The sequence below is a fragment of the Salarias fasciatus genome, chromosome 23 (assembly GCF_902148845.1).
Source record: "Salarias fasciatus chromosome 23, fSalaFa1.1, whole genome shotgun sequence".
Lineage (NCBI taxonomy): Eukaryota > Metazoa > Chordata > Actinopteri > Blenniiformes > Blenniidae > Salarias > Salarias fasciatus.
This window is the reverse complement of record NC_043766.1, coordinates 18,074,730-18,102,714: the sequence shown is the minus strand read 5'-3', so window position 1 is coordinate 18,102,714 and position 27,985 is coordinate 18,074,730. Positions and strand designations below refer to the sequence as shown.

General features: G+C 39.9%; 1 protein-coding gene across 1 annotated transcript; it reads right to left on the bottom strand.

Moving 5' to 3' along the window:
* Positions 1–337: 337 nt before the first annotated feature.
* ttc39a (tetratricopeptide repeat domain 39A) lies at positions 338–25,241 on the bottom strand. The gene is made up of 21 exons (XM_030082941.1): positions 25,024–25,241; positions 23,180–23,230; positions 22,962–23,012; positions 22,519–22,572; positions 16,030–16,134; positions 10,620–10,751; positions 9,143–9,183; positions 8,989–9,056; positions 8,848–8,912; positions 8,598–8,697; positions 7,811–7,876; positions 6,789–6,897; positions 6,623–6,690; positions 6,481–6,540; positions 6,143–6,304; positions 5,610–5,701; positions 4,519–4,639; positions 3,891–4,002; positions 3,571–3,685; positions 2,776–2,892; positions 338–2,465 (listed from the first exon to the last, which is right to left on the bottom strand). Exons 1-21 carry the CDS (start codon positions 25,071–25,073, stop codon positions 2,351–2,353), a joined length of 1,854 nt encoding a protein of 617 aa, XP_029938801.1. The 5' UTR covers positions 25,074–25,241; the 3' UTR covers positions 338–2,350.
* Between the last annotated feature and the right edge of the window lie 2,744 nt (positions 25,242–27,985).

The following is a 27,985-nucleotide window of genomic DNA, read 5'->3' as shown; positions in this document are numbered from 1 at the left end:
TAGTGATTAATGCTCCATCATCACAGTCAGAAGCTTGTGGTTCAAATATCTCCATTTAGAGTTTGCATGTCTTGGGTGTGTGGGGGTTTTCTCAAGGTAGTCTGGTTTTCTTTCACACTTCAAAAAACATGCATGAGATTTATGGGTGACCCTAAATCACCCGTGTGTGTTTGTGTATGTGTGTGTGTGTGTGTGTGTGTGTGTGTGCGTGTGTGTGAACATGCATGTGTGGCTGTCTGTCTGTCTGTTTGCCCTGAATTGCCCCGTGACCCTGACCAGTGATGGATGGATAAGTTGTGTTATAACAAGTCAACACACAAAAAAGACAACACAAAAGTGGAATACTTAGTTGCTTTTCATCATTTCATCTTAAATTACAACAGAAACATTCAGTATGTACAAGAATGTCATACTGTTCAGTGGTAGCCATGCCCAGGATCATACGCAGATTGTAAACATTGCAAATGCCACTGAATTTGGTTAGAATATTTTCTGGGTACATGTGTTAAACTAAAAGCTAAAAAGAAACATTAGCTTGATTATTATAAAGCAAACTGTTTTTGTGACTGGAATTTTCAGGGAAGCAACTGCTGTTAGAATAAGACTATTTCCTACACCATAAAAAACAAAGAAAGAAAGAAAAAGCAACTGGCTCTTACTCATCATCTTGATTCCCAAAGCTAACTCTAATCATGAATAAATCAGTAGTGCTCTAATTCAAACATGAGACACCATCTGAGTTTGTAGGTGCTGAATTCCCTGTTGCAGGTGCACAGTCTTTCCAATTACTTAAACATTGCTTTTATTACAGGTGGTCCTACATCTTTATTTGATTCAGAACAGAAAACATAAATTTAGGTATTTCTACTGGTATTTTTAGGGATGTAGCCTGAATACAAGAGCAGAGGAGGCTGTTTTTGAAACAGGAAGATTGTAGTGGTTGTAATGGGTCAGAGCTCCTTCAACTACTAAACATGCAGCAGGCAAATCAGCACGCATCCTCTCACTGGTCATTGTGAATAGCCTGTTTGTTTAGGCTCAAGTGCTTCTGGAGCCTGTCCCACACACCAGTAGGAAAAAAGGAGGAAGTCTGCCTTTCTAAAAGACACATTCATCTGTCCTCTTAAAACAGGACAATTTGTGTAAAAGGTGCCATTTGCAGTATATAAATGTAAAGAACAACTCCCATGGCAAGTTTTACAGTCTTTTTTTTCTTTATCCTCTGGAGAGTTTGTTTCAATGGCTGGTTTTTACAAAGCGGTGTGCAAAAGCCTCATAATGTAAATGTACACACATCAGGATTTCAGATGTGATCATTTTTCAGAAAGACACAGGATAAAAGTGTTCCATTAAAATAAAGGTTTTTCATTGTTTCAATACATTTTATGGAAAGACAAAAAAAGAGTAAAATACGCAATTAAATGCTCACACACTCTAACAATCCCACAGATTCAATCATATTGTGTAAAGAGGAAACTCCACAGTTCAGTATTGCTTTCTAATTCATTCAATTTTGTATAGAGTATGTCAACACCTTAGTGTTAATGCCAATCATCTGTAATGTTGTGTGCTTGTATCATTGTACCCCATTCATCATAATGTTCTAATTAATCCTTTGAATCCATACAGCCTGTAAATAAGCACTTTAGTGAAAAGAGATGTTATGTGGGCCTTTTACGGTTTCTTTGTCATCTGGCACTTGGTGTTTAATTGAAAGAAAAAAAGGAAATGAATATATCATCCTGTATGTGTAAGAAAAGGAAAAGCAATACCCTCTTGTGTCAATTCACCAAATAGTGGGGAGGTTTTGAACCAACAAGGTCAAATGGTGTTGCTGGCTGAGTGGATTTAGTGTCAGTCATTCGGATGAAGGATGTATGGTACTCCAGCTTGATCGTGTCCAACTTCAGTGCATCCTGGGACCCGGCCCATTTTTATTCAGATATAGTGTAGATAATCTGAAGTATAGACGACCCAAATCTGACCTTGTTTTTTCTACTCTAGTAGTGCAAGACAAATAAGCCTGCTAAAAGCAACATTTCATAAATATAGGCACATTTTTCTATTAGTCTCTATTTTAAACCACAAGTGAAGATTTTTTTTTTTGTAACATATCTCTGGAAGAGGCAGAGCAAATCCGCTTAGACCAGTCAAGGCCACAGTAAGTTGCAGGAGCCCACAAGGTTGGCACACTAGAGACAAATAAAGCCTCCCTCTTCCCCAATACTTGACGAAAAAAAAGAAAGAAAGAAAAAACACCCAGCCAGACAGGCGGGGCATGTCTGTTCTGAGGTTTGCATTGTGGGACTGCAGAAAGCTGTCTCTGTCCAAGTGTGCCCTCCTCTGTCTGTTATGGGCTGGAGGGTACGTGAATGCCATTCTCCCCGGTGCCCTTGGCCTTTTGAAGAGCAGCCTGAATACGGAAGTGTGTCCGTGACTCCATTGAGTAGTTTTTGTAATTTTGCCTGGAACAAAACAAGAAAATTCATTCAAAATCATACTGGAACAAAAAAATTAAACTAAAACAACAAAATGGTGTACACTGAAATGGAGAAAAAAACAGCTATCTTAATTTACAAATTTGACTTAAAATGATCTGAAGCTACAAAGATCAATAAATGAACTAACATGTAATTTAAAATACAATTCTAAAAAGTGACGGCTTGAGGTTTTGCAGCATGTACAATAAACGGTCTATGTTCTTAAATTTCAAAGTGACTGACAACAAGGGAGAGCAGACCAACTTGAATTTATTTTGCTGGTTGAAAGACTTACTTTGCTGTTTCTAACAGTTTGATGGCTTCATCTCTTCGGCCCTGCTCCAGACAAAGTAGACCATGCTCTAGGAGGGCATTAGGAACCAGATAGTGGTCATACTTGATCTGAGTCTCACTGTAGGCCAGAGCAAAACATGGTGGCACAAGTCATTCAGTGTGAACAAATACACTCTTTAACTTTAGTGACTGAGTGTTCTGTCATTGTGTGCATAACAAAAACACTCAAATTCACAGATAGTGCAAGCAGCCAGCACTGCAGTGTTTATGTTTGATCTTGAATCAATCTGGATTTTTTCATTTGTTTATAACCAAAACATATCCCAAGCAGCCTGAAATTTCGCTTTACAACATAAATGTACAGTTTTCTCTGTTGAGGTGTTTCCCTTCAGACTTAATGAAGCAGTTTTTGCATTTCAGGCTGCACAACTGCAGCAGCTTTCAGTTTCTTTCACAAAGGCATCCTCACAGTCTGGATTTCATGTTGATATAGTTCTTGACTCCTGCTTCAGTGTTTTGTTGCTTACTGAAAAGAGTGTGACCCACAGTGGAGAAATTAGGAATTGCAGTTACTTCCAATTGGTGTTTTAGTTTTAATTATTATTCACATGTAAAGCACAAACATAAAATCTGTAATTATTTTTACAGTACAGTTTATACTGTCATCATATGTAGGTCAGCTATGGTTAAAGAGCTGCTTGTTTGGCATCCCTGAAAGAAAAGATGCCTGTTTTACTCTGTGTCTGTCTCTGTAGTGTTCTGTACACAGCTGCATGTATTACTGGAGAAGGCTTACTTGCAGAGAACCAGGGTGAAGTAGTGCTCTGCTTCCTCTTGGTGTCCCAGGTGTTTGAGACACAGTCCCTTCAAGAGGCTCAGCAAACACTGATCATCGATGGAGAACTCTGTTCCTGTTAGAAACAGACAAAACCACACAGATGACGTGAGCTGTAAGTCTAACAAATGGTTTTAAGGATTACTGTTTTATTTTACATGATATTCAAATTTAAACTTCACCAAACATACAAAAGTTTTGATTCAAGAAGAAAAAAACATTCTATTATATACCACTCATGTAATTTTTGTGAAAGTAGAGTAGTTCATTGCTTTTCATACTTGGGATGCTTTCAAGTTTAGCTTGCGCTTCATCCAGAGTTTTCAGCATGCCTTCAGTCAGGTCTTTGTGTTTTCCAATGACTGTGTAGCCGTTCCAGATGTACATCATCTCCTAAGCAAACACACAATTCATCCAAAGCCATTAATCAAAACTTTTTTTTTGATGAAGCAGAATCAACGATTGTTTCATATGACAAAGTTTTTGAAATCCACATAGACTTTATCCTTTCAGAAGTGCTGCAGCCTCAAGGAACAAAGTCAGACATTTTAATGTGACTCAGGAGAGGTCATGACTTTGCACTTTCTGACCAACCAGGATGACACTCTTGTTATATGACATGATGTAGCCACTGTTAATGTCAAGTCTTTCTGGTTTTAATCAAAATATGATATTTGGGACACACAGCAAGTGAGAAAACCAGTGGACATCAGTTCACTGAGCTGAGGGTTGCTGCTTTCAATGTGGTCCTATCTTGCAGTCATTAGCTGAACCTATAAACATAGTGAAGCCCCTGGCTGGTGGGTGGAAATCTCTTGACACTAGTTTGCAGAGCACGAGCGGAAAAAAATAGCTAATAAAAGTTTTTGAAATGCAACATAGCAGGCAGCAGCCCATCTATCAACTGACCAGTGGGGGAGCAGGAAGAGGAATGGGGTTTTCTGCAAAGTAGCGGCGAGCTTTCCTGATTGCAAACTTCTCAGTGGGTAGTGATTTTCCTGCTATTTTCTGCTTCAGACCTGGGACCTGCCTGAAATATAATACAGAACAAACACAAAGCACCGAAAGTTAATTAAAAAAAAATCAATTTACACCATTTCTTTTTCTATTAAAAACATGTCAATGTGCTATTTGCAAAGGAAAATAGCTTGTGAGTGCAGCAGTTAACACCTCACAGAGAGAACATCCGTGTTTCAAATCTGGTGTTCCCCAGGTAATCTGATTTCCTCCCACAGTACAAAACCACAACGTGCAGAAAAAAAAACGATACTTCAAAATTGATTACTGTTGTGAATGTGAGTATGGGAGACTGTTTCTCTTTGCCTGCTCTGTGATGTATTGGGCGTATCACAGGAATGGGTAACTTTGATCATTGTGAGGGCATCAGAAATTTTCCCTTTGGTGTGGGTTAAATTGTGATCTGGGACTTCCACCTCAAGAGTTTATGAGATGCATAGTAGCTAGTTTAGCAAAAATGAAATTTGTACGTCTATAATTTTAATCAGCATGGCATTATGTATGTCTTACCTCGACTTGAACTCAGGAATTTGGTGATATTTTGACTGACACATGGTTATATGTGCTTCAAATGATCATCACCTGTAAATCTATTAATGCAATATTATTTGAAAACTACCTTGTAGGTCATGTGACCAATGGTTGGCCATGTCCTTCTGTAGCCGTAAGTTGGACGAAAACACTATGGAAGATGAATGTATTTCTGGGATGAGCACCCCATATTTGTGTGCATCATGTCTAAACATCTGTGTAACTTTGAGCCACAAATAACAAATAATGCAAAAACAAAACAAAGGAAATTATAACATTGCCCTCTGACTGAAAATGATATAACCTCTCGAGTAAGGTTCGTCTTATTGACCAAGGACAGTTTTCCCCTGAAGATGTCATTTCAATATCATTATATAACTGTTGCAGTTGCATAATCATCTCTGTTTCAGTTTGAGTGTGATGAGCAATTCCAGTAGCATCTTGGTTTGTACCTGAAAAGAGTGAGTTCAGTCTCCCCGAAGGTTAGGCAGTCATCCTTAGTCAGCATGCTGAGGTAGGCAGCTTTCATATATGCATAAGTAGCCTGAGGAAGGAAAAAATGTGGTTACTATTGCATTCTGCACTTTCTTTTTACAGATGAGACGGGGACAGAAAAAGAAACATACCACTAAGACAAACACAGCAGCAACTTTGTCTTAGGATTTCACGAGGCCACGAAAAACATTTTATAACATCAGTTTATTTAAATGAGTGCAATTAATGAATACATCTTTCAGAAGAAAGAAGGGCAGTGTTTTTTTTTGTTCTGTTTTTCTTTTTTTAACAAAGGTTTACTGATTCGTGAAGTCACTCCTAAAGACAAGTCTGAGATCTCAAAAGAAACTTGGATTCATCAGGATCAGAGAGGATTACTGTATTACTACCCGTTTTAAAAACTTGTCATAGGTTTTTGGCCTCTTTTCTCAGGACTTGAATAAATTTTGAATTGCATTTGCCGCATAGCCAGCACACATTTGAATCACACCTTGGACCAAGCGTTCTCCTTGCTGAGGAGGTCAGCGTAGAAGTAGGCCATCTTCCAGTGCCTCTTGTACGTGAAGCACCACATCAGTTCCCAGTAGCACATGTGATGGAACTGCTTCCACTGCTGCTGCGCCTCACAGCACTCCTCAAAACGCTTGATAGCCTGACAGAGACAGGCACACGCACACGCACACGCACACGCACACGCACACACACACACACACACACACACACACACAAACACAAGACTACATTACTGACAGTATTTTACTCATAATATGTACACACAGTGAGTTGAATATATGAGATAAAAGTGTGGATCATGAGGAAATTACTCACTGCATCCAAGTTGCCTTTAATCTCTTCTATTCGACCAGCAAAAAACAAAAAGATTGATCCCTGGAAACAAATACAAAGCAGTAAGTTTAGGCACTTACGAAGAAAACTCAAAAAGAGAATTTTGCTTCTCATTTTGCCAAACCTTTGGATATTTTTTCAGGTAAGGCTGAAGCAGTTTCTCTGCATCGTCAACATCTCCTTCTCCAGTTCCTGTGACACACAATCAAAAGAAAATCGTCTCAGATTTGCATCAGTCTTTCTGGATGTTTGCAGTTGCAGAATTGTGTGTGTTTTTTTCCATTGCTCACCTAGAATGAAGCTCATGAATGTGTGATAACAGAGCAGTAGCATGTTACATAAGAAGGACCTAAATGTGCTTTCTGAAGATCCCTCCTGAAGCTGCTGGAGACCAAACTCCTGCATAAATGAGCAAGCACACACACAAAGCAAAATGTAGAACAAAGCCAAGACAAGCTCAGTGATACAAAAACACAGACAAAAAGGAAAGATGCATTTTGCCTCAATCTGATAACTCTGCTAAACCTGATAACCCTTAACTGTGGCCTGTCACTAACACATACCTATAGATAAAAATACAATGACTGAAACACGAGGACGTCCATATTTCAAGGGTTCAATGATTCAGTTCCTGTAGTTTTCTAAGATTTAGGTCTCCACCCATATGCCTGCAAGCACACACAAGCACAAACTAACACACAGAATCCAAAGTCAATTTATGTGGTGGATTTCTTGGTCAATCCACATAAAAACCAACACACTCACACACAGGGGACACTGCTGATGTTTGTATCATTGTTCTGTGATCAGTCAGGGTGTGCTGGAGGACAGACAGCGACTGCATGTCTGCAGATTACCTTCATTCGGTCTGAGCAGATATGCAAAGCTGATTACAGTGCTATATCCCTTGACACAAGGTGTGAATAATACATGCATATAGGCTTTTCTGAATCAACTAGAAAACTAGCAGATGAATTTGCAGTACATGCAGAAGGCATAATCTCACTGTGACTAATACCACAAGTAACCACGCTGTAACCCCAGTCGAGAAAGGACAAAATCATAAATCACCCACTCAATGTTAGTTTTGTTTCAGTCAACTCAGTAGTCTTTCGATGAGTTTCACTACAAATCACAGCCTGATTTAACAACAAAGTACTAAACCAGCTTCTCTGCAGTCACATTATTAATTATCCACACAATTCTCAAAGTTATATTAGAGAGGGGAATGCAACACATAGAGCAAAGAAATGCATCTCTAAGTGTAAACTTCTCTAAGTGGCCCTCAGCCTCACATCTAGGGAGAACGCACCTTATTTCCAGAGAAGCCAACGAACTCCAGTAACTTCAGTGTCCGCGTGGGCAACATGGAAATCATCTGCAGGAAGAGGACAAACAATAGGATTTAAAGGCAGTGAACAAAATTTCACAATTTTGAACTAATAGATTTATACTTGTAAGCAAAAACGACCCTGAAAATCTGAGTGCAACATTGTCGTGTAACAGGAAATGCACTAAGCAGAAAACTGCATGCTTGATTGCATATGGAGACTCTTACGCTATGTCACCTGCTGCTCTATCTGTACACGTTTTTCTTTATGAACAGGCAAGCAAGTAGCTACATTTGATTAAGAAGAGGCCAAATGGTAATTCTAACAGAATCTATCAGCGGAAAGGAAAGGCACCTGACCAAAATTTGGTTTGTATAAATATAAATGATATTGGCTCTGTTTTATTTCATTTCCTTTTCGAAGTGCAGTTCATATTGCTTCATTTGAGTTAAGCTGGTGAGGTGAACTTGCATTTCCTGGTTTTTCCGTTTTTTTTGTGAGAATAAACCTTCTGTAACCTCAATCTCGAATTCTGAAGGAATGAGAACACACAGTTTTAAGGACCAACAAGTGGTAGTCTATTTACTTTAAATTAGATTTTTAAACTGTGCTCTTCAGTTCTGTATGACTCATCCCCAGAATATTCAACATGTTAATGAACTCACTAACGTCAAAGGTCCTCTGCCTGAAAGTTGTTGACAGTTTTTGTGACAGTATTTGTATTTGGAGTCCTAGATTTATATATTACTATTCAAACTTCTTACTTACCAGATTGAATGCTCCCACTCCCAATTTAACACCACCTTCAAAATGGCCATGGTTGTCACTGTGAGTGTATCCAGCAGACTGGAGAACAGTGTGAAGCTCTCTGAAAGGATAGCAAAAAACAAAAAAAAACAAAAAAAAAAACAATAACAACAATGACAACGACAACACAGATATAAGAAACACATTAAAAGTGTGAATTTTTTTTTAAAGGAAAAAACAAACGTCAAACAGATATTGAAAAGATTCTTACTTGTACGTCTGATAGCTGTTCCTCACTTTGATCCCTCCTTTGATGAAACTGATCATGTTTTCATCCTGAGGAGAGATGAGATCCAGTAATAAGTATAAGGATGAATTTAAACAGTGTGAGATTGTCTGTTGCTGCTCTGACCTGAAGGAAGGTGAGTGCTGCCCTCTGCAGGAGACATTCAGCATAGCAAACCTCAGCATGGAGCTCCTCTGAGGTGAAAATTATATTTGTCATCAGTCAGAAAGTCTGAGAGCTGAAAGCATCAGGCTGCTTACATTGACTTGACGGTACTGACCTTCTGTAAAGGTTTTTGAGAAGCTTGACTTCTTGCGGTGCCTGGTGGAAATGACAGAGGACACCAAACCATCAGCAGATGAAAACGTTCACTGGTTTGTTCGTGTTTTTGTTCCTACAGAGCTTTTCTGGTCAGTGACTCAGCCTCATGCCAGTAAAGACAGGATGACGCACTGCTGCAGGATAAAGTTACTGTGAAAAAACATGTCGATTTTACATTAATTTTCTTGTTTGCACTCGAAAATTTATCAAGGTATGACCTCAAATAATAGTTAGCCTTTATTTGTCTTAGCTGGATTTTATGTTTCTTGTGTCGTGCTGTGTAGCAATAGTTTTTTTTTTATCCCTGTTATATAAAAACACAGGGTGTGTTCAGTAGATAAACACAACAATTAAAAAGGCGAGTTTAAACTATATTTATTCATCTTCTATTTAACTTAATTGAAAAGGAGCTGTTGTTTATTGGTTGTAAACATGAGATTATTATTGCAAAACAATCTAAAATCAACCCCAGATTTATGACTTTTCACTGCTGAGCCAATGTTCCCAACTCACAAGCTGGACGGATGAGGTGCATTGTTGATCCAGCTCTGAGTCGGGATTGGTTTGAGCAGACGCTTCGTGACAAAATTTGACAGGCAGTTGTGACATTTCTTGTAGCGATGAGCTGGGATAGTCTCAGCATGCGCTATAGTTTCAACAGGATGTCACTAAGTGGACGCAGTGCTCATAACACACGTTGCATCTGAATGTCGAGATCTGCAGACGGAGCAGAGTATCTGCTGTGGGACTAAAATCAAATAACTGCATCACCACAGCAAAAGAAGGTTAACTGCAAGTAATTCCCTTTTCTTTATTAAAAACATAACAAATTGACAAATCATACCAATATATACCAAAATACATTGATATGAGCTCATCAGGGGCTGCACAGTGGTGTAGTGATAAGTACTCCTGATGCACATCAAGTCTGCCTTTGGGCCTGTCTTAGAGGTTTTGCATGTTCTCCCTGAGCCTGCATGGGTAAGCACTCTAACTTCTACACACTCAACGTAATAATATCCCAGGGCACAGTACAAGAGCTGAACATATCACACAAGTCATCGTTGCTTTCAGTTGGCTCCCTTTGAGTTTAAACATTTTCTTACTCACTTCTAAATCTCTAAATAGTCATATCTCTCCTTGTTTACAAGATATTGAAACTCTTCACAAGCCTTGACTTCCTGAGATCTTAGAGGTTTTCCTTTAACTGTGCCAAAATACAAATCCTTTACTTAGAAATTTAAGGCATCTCTAAAAGCCTAGATATTACATTGGACAGATCCCAGTGCTCAACAGCTTCACTATCAGTTCTCTTTTCTGCTGAAACGCTGAATTTGCAACCGTGACACATCTCATCGTGCACAAAGCCTCAAGAGATAAAACGAACTTCTGCTGCTGACTCTACTGGGCAGGAACTAAAGGTGCTGGAGTCTCACCGCTGACAGATGGCTTGTGCCTCCTTCATGGTGTTTCCTGCAGCCAAGATGTGATCGGGGTCAAAGGTCATCATGGCCTGCATTTCTAAAATGGTGGCGTAGGTCAGTGCATGGTACATGCTGTCTTTGGCTCTGTGAATAGAAGAAAACAGAAAAAATGAAATGTTTTGTTTCAGTTACACAGCTCAGACAGATTCGCATTGAAAGAGGGTGTAAGTAATATTTCATGAAGACAAAGTGGCTTCGGTTCACATAAAAATAAAAACCCTTTTAAAAACAAGGAGATACTTTATGCAATGAGCGAAGGTGAGCATAGATTAATTAACACATAGATCCCCTTAAAAAACAGGAAGACTGACATTACCACATTACAACAATTAAAAAAAAAAAAAAGCAAACAGTGTCTATTTATATCTGTTCTTGTTGGTAAACCATGTCACACACCCTCTACTTCTAGAGCTGTGCTTCTACCGGTTTTAATCTGATAAAGATCACTTAAGATGTTAGTTCCACGTATACTTTTAGAGTAGCCATACTGGCTGAACTAGTTTTAAAAATGAAAACTTGTTGTACCTGTTTTAAACAATTATCACAGCTAATTATTCAGCAGAAATGAGATGACAAAGAATAATTTCGACAATATCTTTAATAAGCTGCCCCACAACAGTCACTGTTCATGACTTCGATACGGTGACGCGTTCTGTATTTTCCTCCATACTGTACCCACAGCCCATAAGTACAAACAAAAATGCACATCCAGGATCAGAGTACAATGGTTTTGAGGAGGCGTGTCGAGAGGAATGTGGTCGGTCTGCATGACTGACGCTCCATCATAAATTGGCTCATGTGACGAGCCACTGTGATGTGATACTCTGACGTTGAAGGAGACTTTTTGCACAGTCACGTACAATTGATTTGCTTCAAGCTGATTTTCTGCGCATGTAAACAGGCCTCCAAACTTTAAAGGTCTTAAGCCTCAATGCCATTGCAACACTGGACAGAACAAACAGTAATGGGCACAATAAAAAGAAATAAACATATGAAGATTTAAATATGCATATCTAAGAGGAAATCAAGGGAATGATGGGGGTTCAGACCTCATCAGCCAGCCCCTTTAGAAAATATGATCCTAGTTGTTTGCAAACAGCACATCATTTGTGAATCCCCCAGAATTTGTCTTTAATTATTTTTTTCATACATTGCTCCTCTCTCATCATTAACATGACAACTTTACGTTAATAATGATAACATGATGTGGGACAGCAGCCAAACGCGGGAAGAGAAAACTTCAGAGATGACACTGTGAGATACATTTCCAAGTATTTAGCTGTGATAAAAGAAGTTGGGATTAAAACAATTTCCTAAATTTTCACATCAGTCTTCTTCACACTCGATCTAAGTAAGACCGTCGCTCCTCTCATGATGATGTCAGTTCGAAACATATTTTCACCTCAGCTTCCCTCACACGAGTGAAGAGTTTCTTTACCATTTTAGGGGAAAGAAATGCTGTGTGTTGACACACCTTCTACACAGTTCTTGTACACGTGCACATACACGCAGTAACCAGGAAGTGCTGTCATGTCGAGAGCACCACTTCACTCTGAGCTGCCCAAATGGCAGCAGTTCTCTCTGGTTTAGATTATAATCATTTAATAAAAGCACGTCTGCGTTGTAAATATCAAATGATTAAGTATTGAAATTAAAAATAATATTTTATTTATCAGTTCTGCTTGAAGCACAGAACAGCAGTATCACCACAACTCCGTCAGCTGCTGTAGTGCACTTCCTATCTGCAAACATCGGCATGCCCCTTTCTGCAGGAGGTGAAAGGAATGGGGCACGACGGCAGTGTTAGATTGCTCTGTTAAGGCTGAGCTTGGCGTCACTGCATGTTTGAACAGAGAGCTGGCAAATACAGCCAAGCCTGCTGCTGGATAGCTCGGGGATTTGAAGGCAGATCAAGAAACAAAACGGGGGAAAAAAAAAAATTGAAGGCACATGACTGAATACTAAGCAGTGTTCACGTTGCAAATGACTCTGCAGCTTTGTGTCTCAAATGTCTAAACGCAACAATACAGCAGCAGAAGACTTACGCAACACCGCTTGAGTTGGTAAAGTGATAGCGCCACTTCACCCAATAAACAGCTCAGCTGACAAAACCTCTGATCGGAAAAGTCTGACTGGTTACACAGATCTTCACATTAGCATCTGCTGCTAAGCACAGTTTTACAGGAGCGACATTACAGGACACACTGAATTATTCAAACAAATAAATCACTGACACATTTCACATGTTGTCTATCTTTTTAAATTAGGTTAAGTCACATGAGGTTAAGTCTTGATTAGTGTAAAAACTAAATTTCATGTTAACAGTGCAGTTTTTTTTAAGAGAGCTATTCACAAGATACAAACTAGAAAATGTGATCTAAAAGCACTAAAATTAGTCACTTAACATGACAGAAGCTATATGACCGGTCCAAAATCACAAAGAAATGTTATTGCAATGTCCCTTTATAGGATCGGTAGCTTTGCGATCGTCACTTCCTGTGGTATCTTTCTGTTGCTCGAGCCTCACTTTGCCTACTGCTCAGACATGTGCTCAGCTTCTTGCTTTACAGCATACACTTCAGTAATCTTTGTCCCAGTGTGTTTAAGTGGTTTTCTCACAAACCTTTCCCTCCTTTGTGCCTTTAACTGTGTTACACTCAGCAACTTAGTATAAAGCTTTCAAAATTGAAAACCCGGATTAACAATATCTATGTTCTAGCATCAGTATGTAAAATGCTCATGTGTTGGATTAATAACTTTGAGCTGTTTTTGGAAAATGATTCTTCTTCAGTGTTATGTGATGTTACAGCTACCTAGTGTACTGTTAATGTTACTTCAGTCCTTTGATCTGCAATAGGTATAATTAGCTTTAGTAGAATAAATTGTTGCACAGTACAGCCTTGCAGTTTTTAAAGTTTACCTGAAAAAGAAAAGTCAAGGACTCTTGCCTTATAGGGCTGCACAGTGACGCAGTAATTAGTGCTCTCAACTCACACTGGCACCTGGAAGTTTGAGCATCTGGAGTCAAAAAAGCTCCAACAAATCATACTCATCTCGAAGGTAAAGAGATTTCTAACATGACAGATCAGGACACCGACTGCGCTGACAGACTGTCAGGCCTCAGCTGGCAGCAGCTTGAGGTCTTCACAGAATAAATTAAGCCTGTTTCCCTCCAGGGTGAAATATTTGATAAATTTTAATTCAAACGGTGAAGCACATTATGTTTTATGTCCCCGACATTCAACTGAATATCTTTAAAAATGTACCTGACCTGTTAAATCTGAATAAATCCCGTCAGTCAAACAGAATGCTGGCTGACAGGGAGCTCCTTATGTGTTGTTCTGTAAATCCATCTGTGAACAGCCTAAACTGGGCCATAGGAGTGGTCCACTGCCCAAGACACAGGAGACAGACGGGGGAAGAATAGCATCAGTGTGATAAAGGGAGTGATAATGGAGCAGATTATAAGTAGGGGACAATGAAGAAACTTGATGACGCCGTGTTGGTGTACACAGCTCGAGGCAGAAGTGTGAATCTGGAGAAGGAGTTCATGTTATGAGAGCTGCCTTACGTAAAATATCAGCTCGCTCTTACACAGTCACTCAAACCTCAATTTCCTCCTCAACTGTGTGACAAACTGGAAACTTAAAGATGCTTAAGAGATTTAAAAAATGTTTTCAAAATAGAACAACGGCAATGTCCGCACGGCTGGAATCAAACTCTTGATGAAAAGATGTCCGACAAACTTTTGAAAGCCACCAACAAAACAATGCCAGGCATCATATCTCCATTATCACAGGTGTACTGGTACTGCCAATCACCAAACAAATCTTGTTGATGCATTAAAAAAAGTAAACACTGTATAAAATTTGGCATAATTTTAAATCACCAACTGAAGGTAGATTAAACTGTGGCGTAAACATGTAAAGCTGTTTTTCTTTTTTGTTTCCTTCCATGTTTTATACTGCTCTGTGCAGCTATCAGGCCCATTGCAGCTAACCATGCGCCTGCCTGGACAGGTCACCAGTCCGTCACAGGGCGAACAGAGAGCTGGACGACCACACACACACACTCACATTCACTTCAAAAAGCAATTTATAGTCACTAATTCACTTCACATGCATGTTTTTGTACTGTGGAAGAAAAGCCAGGCTTCGTCTGTGTCCGAACCCACAACTCTCTCACCATGGAGGAAGAATGCTAACCACTGCACCACAGTGCAGTTAAATTGTATCTTACACACAAATCCTTTCTCTTCTTCAAAAAATCTTCTCTCAAGAAACAGGCATCAGGTTTAATTAACCGTGCTACATGACAAAACGTCAAATCAACAGAAGTAGTTTAGATGAGCCTGAGTATATTAGAAGGCCAAGTGACAGAAGTCTGCAGCAGTGGGAGCAGCTTGGTGGGAGTGTCAGCACAGCCAGGTGTTGGCCTGAAAGCTAAAGAAAGCTCCTCACAGCCTCAGTGCTAAATGGGACACAGAAAAAAACTCACATGTGAGCAGAGATCTGTTGCTGCATTGAGTAGATTTTTCAAATTTCACATTTTTACTTTGCTGAAAATTTTTGTAGCTGTTACTCCTATTTAAACACAAATATATGAAGGACAAAAAAAAAAGAGAACAGCTGCACTGAGACAGTGTGAGATACACTCTGAAAGGATCAATGCAGTTTTTTTTTTGTGGTTTCTTTTTTAAAATATGAGCTGTTGCAAAAATTACACCTTTGACAGTGCTGGTGAAGATCTGAGCCTTTGCAAATGATTAAGCTGGTAAATCACAGCATCGTAGGCAGTGTTTATTTTGTTACAATGAGCACACAAGTGTGCACGATATCATCTTTCGTTCAAGTTAAAAATTTACTTTTGATATTAACATGAAGTTAGAGCGAGAATGCGCACAACGTTCCAGACTGTGACAGCGTGCATGCGCGCGCTTGTGTGTGTGAATGGACATGTGAGTGTAACAACATAAAAAAGCTTTAATACTGCTGAAAAATCCACAAAAAGTAAAAAAAGAAAAAAAAAGTATTGAGTATTTTCATCAGGAACTTGTATTGATACACAGACCAGAACAAAAGTATATTTTTTAATTAGTAAGTAAAGAATTTGAGTACTCTGCTTGACAACAGCCCCCCATCCCACCCCGCCCCCAACACCACCACCCCACCAAAACCAATACATCCTCATTTTGATGCTTATTCCTGTAGTCCGACACGACCATCATGCAGTTCGCCTCGCTCTAATGTCTCAGACGTCAAGCCTTTTAAGGGCTTTGATTCTTTTTTCTTGTTTTTTTTAAAGCACAGAGTCAGGTGAGGACAGCAGCTGTGGTAGCGTGCGATGCCGGTTGTACTCTTACTTGGATCGGAGGCGGGCCAGCGCCCCCTCAAAGTCGTTCCTGTGGAACAGATCCAGAGCAGCCATGCAGTCCTCCAGAGACAGCGACAGGCTGGACTGTGAGCACCTGCACAACCAAAACAAACAAGGAAGGTGAATTAAAATAAGCAGAAAAGACATTATCCAAGGAGGAGGTTTCACAGTAACATCTGCTCCTGATCAAAAGGTTAGCTTCGATGACTGAGCGTAATTTACACTAAAAGGTCAGACAGCTGTACAGGTGGAACTCAAAAAGATATAATACAATTGGAAAGCAAATGTTTCCCATGATTTATTGTAAATGAAACATTCATATGTATTAGATTTATTACAAATAAGTAAAAAAGTCGCCTCTTTATTTGTGTTATTCTTTTCAGCTTCTAAATAATGAAAAATACAGCCACAGTGCCTCTTAAAAATGCCAATATTTCATAACATCGACCTCTCTTTTTAGATAATTTCACACATAACATACATCAAGTAGGATTGAAACTGTGGTTAAAACGTGTTAAAGCAAAATACATCAGCTCTCAATCATACTTTTAGGTAATTTCTGTTTCTTGACATTTTCAATAAGCTGGGGAAACCTTTGTTCAGTAATGTCATTTACAGACGTCACATAGCTGAAAACATTTCTCAAGAAAAAAGAAACAGGCTCCAGGATAATTTCTGAACAGGATCTGTGCATGAAGTGCAGATGCTCTGAATGGCTGACGACACTCTGACACTGTCGCTCTGTATTCAGGACATGGTGCACATGAGCCTCACGTGAGGCCAAAATGAGGCCAAACTGAGCTCCGATCAGGGCGGAGAATCACTATTCTTCCATCACAAGGCTTGTCCATCTCTGATCACAATAATTTTCATGTTAATTCCTCCACCTGAAGCTGCCCTCGGCATGAGACAAAGACAACAGGTGGCTTAATGAGCAGAAAACAGATCGAGTGGCTGACAGGAGCGTTCTGAGGACGTTCCACAGCATTAAACAGTGTCATTTTTCTCAATACATTATAACTCATCTGTTACGCTAACAACATTTCTAATGGGATTTCTACAGGAAAATATTTCATCAAAACATGGCACATGATGTGTTTATCAAAAAGGAGTGTTATTTCTATGTGCCTGGAGCTCTTTATTGCTCTGTATTGATTGCTTGAGCAAACCCAGTGCTTTTCATTTGCATTTAATAGCTGTCACACCACTGGCAGTCAGAATGGCCTCTAATACTCAAACTGCAGGATGCCAGCAGCAAACATTGTGCAGGCACAGAATAATACCACAGAATAGCAGAAACTGTGCAAACATAACTACGACTAATGTGTGTAACAGCAGTGACTAATACACTTTACATTCCTGTCCATTGGAAACACACAAGGACTTTAAACTCATCGCATACACGCCACCCCCATGCCAAAGCAGCACACACACACTTGTGCTTCTCCACCTAATGACATGCGGGTGACTGCTGTGTTACCATATGATCAGCAGTAAGCTGAGCTTCTTAAAAACAGGACAGAGACAACTGAAGCTACAGAAACTAACAACTCTTTAATCATCGTGAGTTTAGGGTTTCCACTTTTAAAAAGTCGAGTTGCGCTCGCAGTTTGTTTACTGTCATCAAGTAGTGATATTAGAATACTGCATGGAATGATAAGCCAATGTTTCTAACAGATAATCTGCGTTTCATCTGGAAATAATATTGCAGCTTAAAGTCATTAATATTATCAAGGGTGACGTGAGCAATTAATATTTTAAATAACAAGTGATAATGCTGGAGAGTCACATGTCTTTCTCCAGTGGACGTCACCTCTATAAAACCAGTCTAACCAGAGCTTTCTCTCCAGTGGCGTAACTGTTTTCTCCCTGGAGGAGTGAAGTGCAAACACCTACTGTAAATCAAGGCTGGTTTTAACTTTCAGTCCTTATACCAAACAAATCTTCAGCCATTACATTCAGTCCAGCGATCTTCCCCTAACCTCTTGTACAAAGCACTGTTGATACTGAATGCAACTTAGCCAAAAACCACATTTAACCTGATCTCTTCCACTAAGTTATGGTCCTAAACATTTCAATTTCCAAATCTTAAACCATACGTTTGACTAAAATCACCTGTTGCCTCTTGTTGCCATAATAAATCTGAATAAGTGTTTAATGCTGCTGAATTTTGCCCTAAATTTTGATCTGTCGGATGAAAAACACTTAAAGCAGCTTAAAATCGAATCACAGTGAAAAACAAAGCAGATCTTGACCAAATGTTTTCACAATTTCAAGGTCCTGCTAGGATCTAAATTGAAATCTCATCAGAAGTACTTCTCTGCTGTCAGGTTAGTAAATCATAACAATCACAAGGTTTTTTCATTTCCTAGAAGTTGCAAACCAACTGAACTGGTCTTGGCTGACAGGAAAACAAGGTTTTCTCAAATTTACACCTCATACAATGTGAAGCCCGAGGATACTGAAAAGAAAAAGAGGAAGCTGTCATTCATTATCCCATAATATAATCCTGTGTGTTTTAAATGGGAGGAACAAATGGCAATTGTGTGAATGCAAGAAAAGGCCTGATAACCACCACAACAGGGAGAGTTTGTTTGGCTCAGGATGTGCTCAGCTCACATTCTCCTGATAATTTAATTGAGTTTCAAGTCAGCAAGTCAGAAATTCTGTCTTAATTTCTCCAGAGGGTAACTTGCACAATGATCACTATCAGACAAATGCACGCACGCACACACGCACGCACGCACGCACGCACGCACGCACACACGCACACACAAAGCTTTTGCATGCAGCGATTGCTCTTGAACACACTCCTGCAAGTGAAACCACCCGGTGCAACAGTGACGAAGCATTAGGTTATCGGATGTGGTTCACAGGGCTTTCATCACATGCACTACAGCCGGTTTAAAATCTTCAAATGGCTCACTGCATTGAACTGTGACTACAAACTGAGCAAGTTTGTCCACATGTCTGAGTCTTACACCCAAAACACATTTACCCCCACCCCCCCCCCCCCCCCCCCCCCCCCCGACATGACGACGACAACAAAGTAGAGGAAACGAGAACAAATCATCTATGTGTAAAAACACACGTCATGACAACATGAAGCCAGTGTCTTACCCGTTTGATAGAGTCTCTTCCTCTCCTGACATTTTCATCTGGCAAAGTGTTCGTGTGTGTGAGAAGGTAAGACAGAAAAAGAGACAGAGGAGAAAGGGAATTTGCAGAAGTGGATGCAAGCCTGAGGCCTCCCCAGTAGTGCAGTATAATGGTCTGTCTCTCTCGGTAGCAGCAGAAACAAGAAGAAGAGAGGCAGCAAAAGGGCAGTCTGGTAAAAGAGAGAGCAAGAGAGAGAGGGAGGGAGGGCAAGAGAGAGAGAGAGAGAGAGAGAGGGACGAATGAATGAGTGAGTTAGTGAGAGAGGAAAGGAAGGGAGGGAGAATGAGAAGAGGGAGGGTTAGGATGCAGCAGCAACAGCAGCCCTTAATAAGATTGGGATGACTATCACACATGAGAGGAGAATGCAATGTCTAGCTGACACACACACACACACACACACACACACACACACACACACACACACACACACACACACACACACACACAAAAGCTGTGTCCCATTTATCCACCTTATGGTGCTATATCAGCGGAGGTGCTAAAATGATCTACAACTCACCGCCTTCAATTCATTAAAACGTGAAAGTACTCAGAGTTAAATCAGAAAGGGCGACACAGAGGACTGGCAATATGCGACAATCAATTAAAACAATATCAATTTTCTGAGTGAACAAAAGGATTAAAAGATGCGAATACAACGCGCTGTTATGCTGCAGGGATCACTGCCGGGCCGGTGTGCTGCAGAGGCAGAGCCTGAACACTGCAGAGAGCTCAGAAATGGAGACTATAGATGCTGCACTTCAGCGCAGCCTCGAGATGCACAGCAAGACTGAATTGAATCCATGAGTGTAATGTGGGCACAGTGCCACAAGCTACAGCCCCAGATCACTATATACAGCAGACTGTCATACAGTTACACGACTGCGTGTGTGTGTGTGTGTGTGTGTGTGTGTGTGTGTGTGTGTGTGTGTTTGTGTGTGAGCTGGAGAGTGGAAAAACACCATCAGGAGTCATCAGAGAGGACTGATGTGACTGTCATCTCATATGAGCGTTTAAACTCAATATTGGCAATAATGAAAGATGTGACGTTCATCATAAGTCATTCTCACAGCGTGCACTGAGGCACGGCACATGACTGTGAAGCCAGCAGTAAGTGCTAACGTTAGCGAGAGCTACACTACATTTATTCGAGGGTCGAGCTACAGTCAGGCTTTAGTTCAGCTGCATCGTACTGACGAAGCATGATTGTTTTTCTCCCACGAGAACGGAAACGATGTGAAGTAACACAGTTGGACACATGTGAAGATAATTCATGCTTTTGAAAAATGGCCAGCAGCAAAGCTTCCTCCGGGATATTTTTGTTTCACTTCAGACTGTTAACTTCACACCTTCTTCCTGTTTGTTTCGCAGCCAGGTTTTAGGTTGTAAGGTATCTTTTCAGCTTTTCATCAACTTCCTTCTTTTGTGCTTTGAAGTCTGAATGACAATTAATTGACTCTCTCTGGAGAACTGATCCAACAGCTCAAAAACTCCCAAGTAATATTCAGAATTCCTGTTAGGTTTAATGAGGAAGGGGCCAAAAACAAACAAACAAACAAACAAACAAACAAACAAACAAACAAAAAAGATTATTGCTACTGTTTTTAAACAGCATTTTTGTTCTTCTACATTTGGGAATATCCATACTGACTTATTTTCTAAGATGAAATTGTATGATCATCAGCAGACATATTTAAATCATCAAATGAAAATTTGTAGCAGAACAACCTGAAAGTCATTTACTTTTCTTAAACGCAGAAATGTGAACGTGTTTTCTCCTCAGAGCTACCAAATTGTCAAAAGTTCAATAGTTCCCTTGAGTCAGTATCAATGTTATAAAGTCTCATGGTAGCAACAGAAATAATTTACCCCCCATAAAAGCAGACACAAACATCAAATGTAAAGTAGCTGTGCTCCGAAGCAGACGTATACAGATAGTTTGTGTCTCCGCCGACATCAAGACAGATAAAACTCATGTGACCATGCCTGTGTGCTCATCACATACGGCAAATTTATCTCCCCTACAAACAAAGTCACTGGAGCAAAGCAGTTTGGTCAACCACAGACACATGAGGGGAAATCCATTTAACTTCAGAGAGTAGAAACATGTTTTTATAGTTGCTTTCATCTGAATGTGAGGAGACCAGACCACTGGGTCATGGGTTTAAGGTGGTGAGAACTGATCTGACACACCAGGGAGGCAATGGAAAACTTTCTACAGTCGTCAGTGAAAACCAGCAGACCTGAAACATCTGAAGGCTGTTACGCACAATACAACACTAACTTCTTTAAATTATCGCACACAAGAATACGCTTCATTCTTTATAGAGCTTTCGATGTGAATTCAAACAACACAACCAACTGTGGAAAGACAACAAATCTAGTAAAATTCATGGCTGGTTTGATGGTAAGTGCATTATTATATAGCAAATACTGATCTAGCAGGCAAAAACAAGCAGTTTGGACAGCAAGTTGGATTCACTAAATCACACACTTTAAATATACAAAAAGGCTATTGAGAAAGGAATTAGTTTTGATGTAGTTTTTTTGCAGCAGTGACTTTTTTCATCTTTGCTTTAAGCTGGAGGGGTCATCTTTAGGTGGGTGGGTGATAATCTTTGGTTAGCCTGTAAAATGCAAAGCTCATAATTTCATAATCTGTAAAAATGCATGAAATTGTGCAGTAAACCAAAGAGTCTCAGAGCTGTCAGTCAGCCAAAAAGCTCCATCTGAATTGGAAGTCACGTCTGAGGTGAACACCGGTAAGAACCTCTACCGTCCCCAAGATTCATGAAATGCACATGACAGCTGTTCGGGGTTTGTTTTGGGAAATATGAAATCACGTGGGTTACAACTTCGAGATGAAGCCACTACTCAAGTAGTGTTAAAAATTAAAAATAAGGTTCACTTTGGAAGCAGATTCATTATATCATATAAGCTGGGAAAAAAGTATCTTTATGAATAACTGATAGCACAGATGCAATACTTGTCTGATTCTCTTCAACAACTTAAAATCTCGCTCTGAGGAGCAGGATGTTCATTTGGCTAACCTGGTAACATACTTTGATTAAAGCTGGCTACTGTTTAAAAGCTCAGGGTTAACCCTGAGGTCCCCTCACAAAGCTGATATCCCGCTTTACAGGATAATCTGTGTTGTGTATCTGGAGCTGAAGTTATGCTCAATGACACTATCTGTTGCTGTTTTTTTGTATGATATTAACTGACTGACATGAGGTTAACTTACACGACATTAATTACACAGTAGCACAAATTATGTTATGTTACGTTGTGTTGTGTTGCGTTTTATTCTGCCTGGTCTTACCCATTCGATGGATTTGTTGAACCCAGAGTATCTTCACTGCCTGGGAGCTGTAACCTGAAACCGAGGGACAAAATTGAGACTGTTTAGAGAAAAGAGGATAATCTCAAGGGATGAAAATCCACTGAAAGGTCAGTCATTGTGGGAGCAACTTGATCAGGAAAGCCATAGAAATGTGAGCACTGATATGTGTGGACACTCCCTAGCTACGCATTTTTTTGAGAAAGCTTTTTTGGATTTCTGAAGATTTTATCAACTCGACCCTATTGAGGAAAAACTCCTATGAGATCAAACCTACGTGGAACTGTGTATTGATGCAAAGTTTATGCATCAGCAGTTTAAACATTGCACAATTAAATCAACTGAAAGTTTGTCAGGAGGATATTGTAGATTTTTTTTTTTTTTTTTTTTTTTTAATATTTCACTTTGAATTGAAAGACACTCACTTGAAGTTTGTGATGACTGGATCCAGGTCTGGGCTGTTTATGACTGACAGCCTGAGGGACAGGACAAGAAAAAGTCTTACAGTCTTGGTCACAGGAGGAAAAGAAAAGACTACGATGCATGTCCTGGGCACTCCGACCTGCACTGAGTTCTCTCTATTCTTTGACGCGCTTTTATGAAGCAAACAAACAAACAAACACAGAGCACAATGTAAACGTACCGGCTCGGGGAATCCGGACTCTTGGGGGCGTCACTTGCTTGCCCAGCATCTCTGTGAAGAGGACAGAGGTCAGCTTGGAGCCAACATAAGAACGTCTCTCATGATGGTGAGACAATGGGATCAGATGTGACGCTGCTGGTCTGAGGACCCTGAGAGGACTGACAAGTCCAGCATTCATTGTTCCAAATCAAATTGATTCAAGCGCCAAAAAAAGGCCTGTGAATTCATGAGGGATCTTCCTGCTGAAGGAAAATAACAAGCCAAACAAGCTTTAACATGCTGTGATTATCTTCACTTTGGAGCTGATGACTTATCTAATAATTATACGGAGAAAATACCAGCAAAGGAACATATGTCAGCACGAACAAAAGACTCAGAGCCAGCTGGTTTGTTCTGCTGGCTTCAACTAAAGGAGCAGGTACATCGAAGTGTAAACACAGAAGCACCATAGAACCTTCTGAGTTTACAAAATAAGCTATGCACTGTCAACAAATACTACTACAAGTCAAAGTTATGGTTGTTGCAGCTCATACATTACTTTAGTCGGTACAGATTCATTAGCCTGTAGGCAGACAAAAGTTAAGCTCTTCCAAAAAGGTCACTTGACAAATCGCACGGATCCTGATAAGATTATTTAAAAGGGGAAGAGAGGGGAAACCCAAATATAATAGATGCATATTACTAAAAAAAAAAAAAAAAAAAATCCTTGAAATGTTTTGGAAATTTTTTCTTGACATTTGGGAATTTGCCCAATTTAGGCATTGAATGATTTCTCAAATGAAAACATATTAACAACTCATTGTATGAAAGGACTCACCTTGATTTTAGAACTAAGGACTTATTTGCTATTGTTTCTATTTCTTGTGAAGGGAAATAAGTAAAAATTAAATTTGAGCAAGGTGCATAGAACTGAAGCAATCCTCATACTTATAATTGTACATTCATATAGCATATTGTGCCCAGTTTTGAGTAAAAACTCAAGAGTTGAAACAATAAATCATAAATTACTGTATTGTATTACTGTATTACTGTAAAAAAGCTGTATTTTGTGTACTTTTACTTTTATCACTGTTTTCTTGAAGTACTGCGCAGAATCCCAGTCAAAATGAAATGCAAACAACACTATATAATCCAGTTTGCTGTATTTAGACACATAAGTCACTAAAAGTGCAGCTACAATTTGAGTTAACACTCAAACCTTTTGAACTGAACTTGTTTAAGTAAGTTTAATATTTCTACAGAGAAGTTTTCACATTCACATTTCCTCACCAGAACGAGAGAAGTGTTTGAGTGTGATTCTGGTATAATAAACCGAATGCCTTTTACTGGCAATGCAATCAGATGTTGTTGAAATGCAACCAAAAACCTCGACGTGGCCAATGAAACACGTAAAAACACGATTTTTTTTTTTTAATTGTTGAAAAGTGTGTTGTTGTTTTATATTAATCTGGCGTGGTTTAAGAAGCATAAGGTCAACATTATGTATTCATTTAAATCAAAATCTGTAGTGAACGCAGTTCGTCCTGAAACAAACAGCTCGTTCGTGTGATGTCCCGACAAAACCACGCCAGAGGTGTAATGCTGTCTGACAGGCTGCAGGCAGGAAATAAAAGACTCCACAAAAACCAGACCTGCTCCCTGTTTCTGCAGGAGGTTTTCTAAACGCAGATTTAAAGTGAGTAACTTTGTCCAGGGGCACGTGACCCGGCTCGGAGGGTCCGGACCTGCCCACGCGCTGCCACCGCGGGGTCACATCCACTCAGCACGCGACTCCTCTGAGAACCGAAACAGACAAGCACGGACAGGACCGGGACCGGGACCGGCAGGATCCCTCTCCTACTCACTGCTGGCTGTCTTTTCTCTTAAAACTCCGCTTCAAGCCGAGAAAACTCATCCCACCGCGCTGGGGGTCCCGGACAGGATGGACGGAGGAGCGGCGGAGGCGGGGAGCAGAGCGGCGCCTCCCACTCACTTCACCCGGGCTGCGGTGCAGGGAGCGCGGCTGCGGCTGCGGCTGGGGCCGTGGTGCGGGGAGCGTCTTCCTCCTTCCTGATGTGGAAAGGTGTGCTGCTCTCATCGCCACAATAAAGACTCTGCTATTTAAATGCACAGGAATGTAGAGGCCGCCTTCACGGCCCTAAAGTCCTCCAGATCACAGCGCAGGTCACACAGCAGTTACAGCCTTACTGTGAGACATTAATGAACTATTTCCTCTAATTCGAGTCTTTATGGAAAATGTCATCTTTATGTTTAAGATGGTTGAATAGGTTTATGAAAAAAAACATTTGAATTGATCAGAGCAGGATGCCTTGTGTTAATAAAATAATTTGACATGACAGAAGACAGTGTATATATGTTTGCACCAAAGAACTCCAGGAAAAAAAAAAAAAATCAGGGGACGAGGGGAAAGACATTTCAAGCCTACTCTTCTGTCTGGGCGACTGTAAAATTGAAGAATGTATTGATCTTCTAAACCAGGGGTGTCGAACACTTCAGTTCAGGAGCCACGTTTCATCCTGAGTGGGCCAGACCTGCAAAGTTTAACCTTTAAACTTAAAATGTAAAGTTTTTCTTTGTCATGGTAGAATATATCGGCATCACTGACGTCTTAACTCATCTCATCTCTTTGTCTTGCATGACATTAGCTACTCTTAAGAATGGGGGGGGGGGGGGGGGGGACCTTCAATGTTTTCTTTCACATTTTACAATTTCCTTGGTTTGGCAGGCTGGACTGGGGCCCCATGAGGCACATGGGCCTTATGTTTAACACCTCTGTACTAAACCTTTCTGCAGCTTCGTTTCATGGGTGCAGGAGTGAATCCCAGCAGGGTGAAGGCAGGGCACAGTCGTGACCCTTCATCACATAGTAGAAGAACTCATATATTAAAAAATAGACTTAAATGTAAAACAATCACAGGCTATGAAGACTTACCAACACTTTACATTCAAAGGAAAAAAAAAAAATCAAAAATAACTTTCATTGCATGATAAATGTTGAAATAGTTAAACAATCTATCCTGACTTTAAAAAAGAAAAGTATTTTTACTTACAAGTGAACTGAACACACATACCGAGGTACAAATAAATATTACAATTTTATGGTAAATCTGTCATGATATTGACTGAGGTTGTTTACCATGCCTTCACCATCAAAATAAACACAACCTACATGAAAAAATACTCATCTGTCAGATAAGCAACAATCGTGAGACCGTCGTGAGACAGGTTAGTTTTACCCTACTGATGATGTGTTGTTGCAATAGTAATTCTGCAAGAACACAAACCCTGAAATGTTTAACATCAGAGACAAATTGTGGGAAAAAAGTAAGGAAACCCATTATGAAATGCTGTGATATTTTCTGGATAGATCAATTGACAATGACAACAAAAATGAAAACCCATCCATTGCGAAACTACATGTTTTAATATTTATTCAGTTTCAATTAAATGCATTACATATTCTGAACAAACCTCCCATTATTGATTTATTTTTCTTACAAGTTAGAAAATACAAAATAAAATACAATTAGGTTGACTTTTCCAAAAGCCTTTATGGGTAAGCCTAGAAACATAAGTGGTTCTGAATTCGTAAAATCTGCACTATCTGTACAAATGACAATAACTTGTGTGGACACCACTGAGTGTTAAGAGTGAAACAATGGACTGAAAGGAGAATCAAGAGAACCGACATGCAGCTCATGCTCTCTTATATTTACAATGAAAATGACCCTTGGATGTGTCGTATCAACCACAGACAGTACATTGAAGAGGAAACTACTCGATCTTCCCAAAAGGAAGACACCAGAAAAGAGAAATGAAATAAAAGGAAATAAGGCCTCATAAACTTCTGCCGGGTGCTCTCTCATCACAAACTCGCCGTCACCGCTCAGTGTTTGTTAGCTTTGTTCGTTTTCTGGGAGAAACACTAAAATATCCAACAAGAAGAATGACTAGCTGGCTGCTGTCTGAGTGAGAAAGGCATGAGGGTTCAGTGCAAGGTGAGTGCCCCTCCTCAAAACACCTGCAGGTTTTTGCAAGTAAAATCCCACACAAGCCCAAGGTGCACAACAAAGAGTGAATACTTCACCGACATGCAGAAACACTAAAGGTTTGTGGAGTCTGTGTAAAACTCAAAAGAGGAGATGCCTACAGAAAAGCATCGAACCAAAACAAACAGTTTGTACAAATGCACACAAAAAAAAGAAGTACCAGCTGTGGCAGAGGTGGAACCAAATATGAAATGTGATGAAATTACAACTTGTAGAATGACATGTGAATTGAATAGGTTGCACGGTTATGTTTTGAATACAAATGATCTCAGCACAGAGATGAAATATTGAAAAGTAGTTGTTCATCAAGCAGTGTCACCGTTTCCCTCGTGGAGCATTCAGGATCAATAACATTATTCATACTGTTGAACCCATGTGCTTAAACATCAACTAAAGTGGGATCCTCAGTAACAGACCAGAGAGACAATCAGCCATTACATTATGACCACCTGACTAATGTGTATTTTCTGGCTTTTTTTCCCCCTCATATCAACAAACTGTGACAAACTGTTTTCTGACAACTTTCCACTAGAGCCACCACTAACAGGCAGGCTGTGCTTCACTAGTGAACAGGACCACTGCTTCTCCACTATTCCTTTACTGGACCTATTTTGATAGATACTGACCTCTAAAGGCAGAAACATCCTACAAGAGCAGCCGTTTTGGAAACGCTCTGATCAGGTCAGGCATGGGCCTTGTTCAGTTCTCTTAACTCCTTTCACTTGTCCAGTTTAATGCTTCTAAAACATGAACTTAC

Excerpts from the sequence above, each read along its gene's own strand:
- ttc39a (XM_030082941.1), bottom strand. The coding sequence starts at position 25,073 with ATGAGTTTTCTCGGCTTGAAGCGGAGTTTTAAGAGAAAAGACAGCCAG. Across the intron at positions 8,698-8,847 it reads AACAGCTATCAGACGTACAA|AGAGCTTCACACTGTTCTCC; the intron begins GTAAGAATCTTT and ends CTATCCTTTCAG. Across the intron at positions 4,640-5,609 it reads ACTGAACTCACTCTTTTCAG|GCAGGTCCCAGGTCTGAAGC; the intron begins GTACAAACCAAG and ends ATTATATTTCAG.